Source organism: Palaemon carinicauda, chromosome 3 (assembly GCF_036898095.1).
Source record: "Palaemon carinicauda isolate YSFRI2023 chromosome 3, ASM3689809v2, whole genome shotgun sequence".
Taxonomy (NCBI): domain Eukaryota; kingdom Metazoa; phylum Arthropoda; class Malacostraca; order Decapoda; family Palaemonidae; genus Palaemon; species Palaemon carinicauda.
This window is the reverse complement of record NC_090727.1, coordinates 69,032,879-69,039,552: the sequence shown is the minus strand read 5'-3', so window position 1 is coordinate 69,039,552 and position 6,674 is coordinate 69,032,879. Positions and strand designations below refer to the sequence as shown.

Here is a 6,674-nt window from a genome sequence, read left to right as displayed (position 1 = left end):
AAACCTATTGGCCGTTAATGTTTCCAAAATGTTAAATGGGCCTTCAAACTTAGGTGTTAGTTTATAATTGAGTCCTGTAGAATTATTTAAACAAATGTAAAATAAGTCATGCTGTTCATGACGTATGGGATGGTCCTAAATCGAGGTGCAATCATAAACTGTATAAAAAGCCATAAACAATTTATTTATACATAATACATACATAACATTTATACATGACTTGAAAGTAGAACTTCATGACTAAAATGACAAGTAAATTTAGGCAGTAAATTCTTCGTGGGTAAAGGCTGGAGAGGACCTCTACTCCAGAAGCTGAAAACAAAAATAACAGCCATATATAGAACCAAACAAAATTTATACAAATTTAACACAAACTGTTAATGACTGGCTATAACAAATTAATAACACTCAATATTATATATGGCTCAAACTTTTTCTAAACAGCAATGAAAATAAGCTAATATAAAGATCACCCTTACCTCCACCCTGTGCGAGTCTCGGCCGTGAACTAAAACTGTGAACAGAATGACAGCTCAAGGCGAGACAAGACAAAAATGAAAGTCGGAACCAAACTATCATGGGAACAACCCACTAGTTTTAACCAGTATTAATTTTACCCCGACAAAAGTTTTATTCTATAATTTAACAAAGTTTTATTTTAAAGATTAAAATACAAGTAAATATTTTACATTCTTCCACCCCAAGATAATTTTCAGGGAAAATTTTTAACCTACGTGGGATTGCGGGACAATGCATCAGCTAGAACATTGGCAGCTCCTTTAATATGAGTTATTTGAAACTGGTACTCTTGAAGAAGGAGACTCCAGCGCATCAGTCTTGCATTATGAGCTTTGATATTTCTCAGATAAGTTAAAGGACGATGGTCAATCTCTAAAAAGAATGATCTTCCATATAGGTACTGTTGGAACTTTCTCACAGACCAAACAATTGCTAAGGTTTCTTTTTCAATGACTGAATACTTAAATTCTGAAGTTTGCAACTTACGACTAGCGTAAGCAATAGGAAATGGTATACCCTCGGAATCGTATTGCAACAGTGCACCACCTATTCCATGATCACTTGCATCTGTTCTCAGACCAAATGGCTTACTAAGGTCTGCTAATTGCAAAATAGGAGCATGTGTTAACTTTGCTTTCAACATCTCAAATGCTTCTCTCGCCTTAGAATTCCAGCTGATTATATCAGGTTGATTTTTTTTTAAATAATCAGACAGAGGAGCAGAGATACTTCCAAATTGTGGAATAAATCTTATATAGAAAGAAACAGACCCTAAAAATGATCGTAATTGCCGTTTCTTACTTGGAAAAGGCATATCCACAATTGCTTGTACTTTATCTGGTAATGGTTGCAGAGAGTTCCTACCAATCTGGTATCCCAAATAGAGAATTACCTCGTAACCAAAACGACACTTAGAGGGACCACAAGTTAAATTCCAACTGCGAAGTCTGGCAAACACTTTCTCGAGGGCCACCAAGTGTTCAGGCCATGAGCTAGAGTGAACAAAAATGTTATCAAAATAAAAACTAACGTGGTCTAAATTTTTCAACACTTGGCGCATCAGACGGTTATATGTACTACAGGCAGTACTTAATCCAAATGGCATTCTTTTGAATTGAAATAATCCCCTATTAGTACTGAATGCTGTATATTTCCGGCAGGATTCTTCCATTGGAACCTGGTAATAAGCTTTAGCAAGATCAATTTCCGACAAATATTTGCAGTTTGAAAATTTGTCTAAGTTCTCATCTATAGTAGGAATAGGTTCACAACCAAACACTGTTGCAGCATTTAACTGCCTAAAATCTATACACATCCGATAACTGGCATCCGATTTTTTTACAAGCCCAACCGGTGAACAATAGTTAGATATAGATGCTTCAATTATATCAAGCTCCAACAATTTATCAACTTCACGGTTGAATACCTCTCTTAAGTGATAAGGAACAGCGTAAGGCTTTCTCTTGACAGGCTCAGTGGTAGTTAACTGTATGGAATGACTAAAGTTTTTAACACAACCAGGTATATCACTAAGAACATCCTTATAGCTGTCTAACAAAATGGATAACTCTGCCTTTTGTTCTGTAGTTAGATAAGGATTCACATCAGGTTCAGTCCCAGACTCTGTATCTAACACTGGCAAAGGAGAATCTGTACATTGAGTAACTACAGCAACCTGTACAAAATCCAGAGGTCCCATTAAAACCTTCTGTTCAAAAGGGGTAACCTCATCAAACACTTGCAAATTGTTAATAGTGGCCCTACGGTAATACTTTTTTAACATATTTACATGGAAAACTTTATGTTTATTCCTTACTTCTATAATATAATCAACCTGACCTTTCTTGCCAATTACCTTATATGGACCCTGCCACTGAGATAAGAGCTTATTAGTGTCGGAAGGTAACAGTAACAGAACCTCATCACCGATAACAAATTTTCTATCAGAGGTTTTTAGATCATAATAAGTTTTATATTTGCTAAAATTGACCTTGGCATTCTGGAGTGCGATCTGTGCTGTTTCCTCTAACCTATCACGCAGATCCAACACATACTCATAAGAATTCCTAATTTCTTTATTAAGGTCCTGATTAGTAAACAACTCTTTCAATATGGATAAAGGACCTCTCACATTTCGTCCATAAATCAGTTCAAAAGGAGAAAATCCTAAAGTATTGTTAGGGATTTCTCTAACAGCAAATAAGGCACACGGAAGGTATCTGTGCCAACAGCAAGGATAATCTGAACAAATCTTTTTAATTATACTTTTCAATACCCCATTAAAACGCTCACAATACCCATTAGCCTGTGGATGGTATGGTGATGTAAAAATTGGCTTTATATTAAGTAACTTATGCACTTCTTCCATCACTGAAGAAACAAACTGACGTCCTCTATCTGATAGAACCTCTTTTGGGATACCTATACGTGTAAAGATACTTAATAGGGCTTCAGCACAAGAAATAGAATCTATTCTCTTTAGAGGGATAGCCTCAGGGTAACGTGTAGCACAATCAACTAATGTCAAAATAAACCTATGACCGTCCTCAGAAGGGGGTGACAAAGGCCCAACTATATCAACTGCGACCTTTGCAAAAGGTTCGGTTATTATAGGTACTGTTTGAAGTGGTGCCTTCTTGACACGACCTTGGGAAGTAGTTCTTTGACATATATCACATGATCTACAATAACGCAGGATATCAGCTGTAGCACCTGGCCAAAAGTACAATGCAAACACTTTGTCTTTAGTTTTACAGTTACTAAAATGTCCAGCCAACAACGAATCGTGAGCCATTTTCATAATTAATTCCCTGAACTTTCGTGGTACCACTAGAACTTTTACTCCTAACATCACCCTATTGTTACTCTGTATACACTTCCTATAAAGGAAACCTTTGTCAATAATGTACTGGTAAACATTTCCCTTGGATATTTCAGTAATATATTTATCAAGCTTCTCACGAATGCTCTGCAAAGAAGGGCAATTCATTTGCTCTTGCTTAAAATCCGACACACTCACGTTTATGTCACCAAGAACCTTAGATTTATTTGTAATCAGGGGAGCAGGACGAGTACTATCGGCTTTTACTTGACCTCTGGTCATAACAGATTGGCAGGTAGAGATATCATTATCCTCCACTTGTCCTATAAGCACACCACAAAACTTAATGGGTGCCTTTACCACTTCAGTCCATCCCGTAAAATAATCACAAGCAATATGACACTTAACCACAGGGAATTTATCAGTTCTACCCAAATAATCACTAACTGACGCAAATTTGGTGTGTTCATCAAAAGGTATGGATGGTAATAACTGTTCCGACACAACTATACAAGTACACCCAGTATCACGTACCATGGTCGAAATATTAGCACCATTTACCTTGCAATTTTCAAATTTCAAAGAGCCAGATACAGTAGAGCCAAAAACAAAATTAACTTTATGGGGAACGACATTACCAACTCCGGAATCGTCACTCGTATGATCAGAACTAGTTATAACATTATGAATCATAGGATTCTCCTTCCTTATCAAAGATTTATTCTGAGGACACTGTGGTCTTATATGACCTTCTAAACCGCAACTATGACAAACTATTTTCCTTTTTACTTTTGTAATATTTGGCTGTACGACTGAATGATCAGAATTCTTTAATGAATTAGTGTTATTGACTACAGACTTCCTCGAACTACTTTTAGACAATTTGGTATACAAGTTATGAGCAGCCGCATAAGTATCTGCCTCGTTAATTAATTCATCAAAAGTATGCCACTTTCTATCTTTAAGGGTACTGCGCAACTCGGGAGTTACTGAAGCTAATAATTGGTCACACAATATGAAATCCGATAAAGATTCATAACTATTATTTACCTTCGATGTTTCCAACCAATGATTCAGGAGTCTACATAAAGTAAAGCCAAACTGTCGAAAAGTCTGATGGGGGGAAATACGAGCATGCCGAAATTCAGTTCTATAATAATCAGAGTTCATATAATAAGCATTCAACAACTCTTTCTTCAAATCAGAATAAGTGCCAGTGGCTTCGGAAGGAAGCGTTATATAAACCTCCCTTAGCTTGCCTTGTAATAACGGTAACAGTCTAATTACACCATCAGCTTCTAAATCCCATCCATTTGCTTTGCAAATTCTCTCAAAATATGAAAGAAAAACACTAAAATCATCACCCTCTTTAAAACTAAGCAATTTTATTTCATCAGAAGAAAGTCTGGGACAAGTGCTAGACACATTAGTGGGAGCTACAGCTCTCTTCGCAAGCATGTCTATTTCATGCTGCCGGTCTTTACTTCTCTCTTCTAATTTTCTAAGTTCTAACTCTCGTTCGGCTTCGAGCTTTTTATACTCACGCTCTTGTGCTCGCTCTTCTCTCTCAATATTTTGTTGACGAGTGATAAACTCTACCGCATCATCACCAGCTAAACCAAGATCCATAGCAAGTTCTCTTAGTTTTAATAAACTAGACATGGTAATAGGCAATAATTAACAAAAAAATGAAAAAAAAATGAGTTCACAAAAGAAAAATAGACAGCAACGTTATAGTGGACTTAGCTCAATATAGTGAGCCCTGGGTTTAAGGCAGGCAATTATACTTATGTCATTACATAATAAACACGAACCTAGCCTTGTTCCTTAAACCAGGATAAGTAACAATAGTGCTTGGTATAACGACAATACACAACAATTTTCGCAACACAAGGCCAGTCTCCCACACGACCTCAATGGCACAGTAATGAAAGCACCCATAAAACTTAGGACCCCACACCTGACACCAAATGTAGAATTATTTAAACAAATGTAAAATAAGTCATGCTGTTCATGACGTATGGGATGGTCCTAAATCGAGGTGCAATCATAAACTGTATAAAAAGCCATAAACAATTTATTTATACATAATACATACATAACATTTATACATGACTTGAAAGTAGAACTTCATGACTAAAATGACAAGTAAATTTAGGCAGTAAATTCTTCGTGGGTAAAGGCTGGAGAGGACCTCTACTCCAGAAGCTGAAAACAAAAATAACAGCCATATATAGAACCAAACAAAATTTATACAAATTTAACACAAACTGTTAATGACTGGCTATAACAAATTAATAACACTCAATATTATATATGGCTCAATAAACTTTTTCTAAACAGCAATGAAAATAAGCTAATATAAAGATCACCCTTACCTCCACCCTGTGCGAGTCTCGGCCGTGAACTAAAACTGTGAACAGAATGACAGCTCAAGGCGAGACAAGACAAAAATGAAAGTCGGAACCAAACTATCATGGGAACAACCCACTAGTTTTAACCAGTATTAATTTTACCCGACAAAAGTTTTATTCTATAATTTAACAAAGTTTTATTTTAAAGATTAAAATACAAGTAAATATTTTACAAGTCCTTTACGTACATTTACCTGTATGTATACATTATCACCCACGGTATATGTTTTAGTTGGCGTCGCTATTTTATCATGATTCCTTTTCATTATGATTTGTGATTCTTCTAAATTCTTTCGAAGGATATCAAAACGACTTTTGCTTGCATTTATACATTCTTTTAAAGGATTTGATAGATTAGTTGTAGGCGTTAATACATGGAAAGGCGTTCTAACTGGGGTACCATACAATGCTTCGTGCGGTGACATTTTAATTGATATATGATATGAATGATTCAGAGCACTCAGTACCGCAGGTATTGCAATATCCCAGTTGGGGTCTGATCCCCCTAGTGTTACTCTTAATATATTTAAAACCTTTCTATTTGCTCTTTCCACTAGCCCATTCGACTCTGGGATATATATCATGGTATTTATTTTCTTTATGCTAAGGAATTCACACAATGAGGTAAGAAAGTGATTATAAAATTCTCCACCCGAGTCTGAGATTATCATGTGTGAAATTCCATGTTTACAAATGTAACACTCGTAAAACTTCCTAGCGCATTCAATCGCAGTTTTATTTTTAAGCGCTATTAGTTCTGTATATCGAGTTAAAGCATCTACAATTACTAAGAGGTGCTTATTTCCTCTGTCTGACTCGTAAAATCCTGTTAACAAATCTAAATGTATTCTTTCAAAGGGTTGATTGGGCACGGGATAAGCCCCTAGGCTGACAGGTGTTTTTGTATGCCCTTTGTTTTC

The 6,674-nt window shown here is 36.0% G+C and overlaps 1 protein-coding gene across 1 annotated transcript; it reads right to left on the bottom strand.

The window, feature by feature from the left end:
• Window positions 1-730: 730 nt before the first annotated feature.
• LOC137632366 (uncharacterized) lies at window positions 731-5,002 on the bottom strand. Its single transcript, XM_068364303.1, has one exon. The coding sequence runs from the start codon at window positions 5,000-5,002 to the stop codon at window positions 731-733; it is 4,272 nt and encodes a 1,423-aa protein (XP_068220404.1).
• Between the last annotated feature and the right edge of the window lie 1,672 nt (window positions 5,003-6,674).

Excerpts from the sequence above, each read along its gene's own strand:
- LOC137632366 (XM_068364303.1), bottom strand. The coding sequence starts at position 5,002 with ATGTCTAGTTTATTAAAACTAAGAGAACTTGCTATGGATCTTGGTTTA.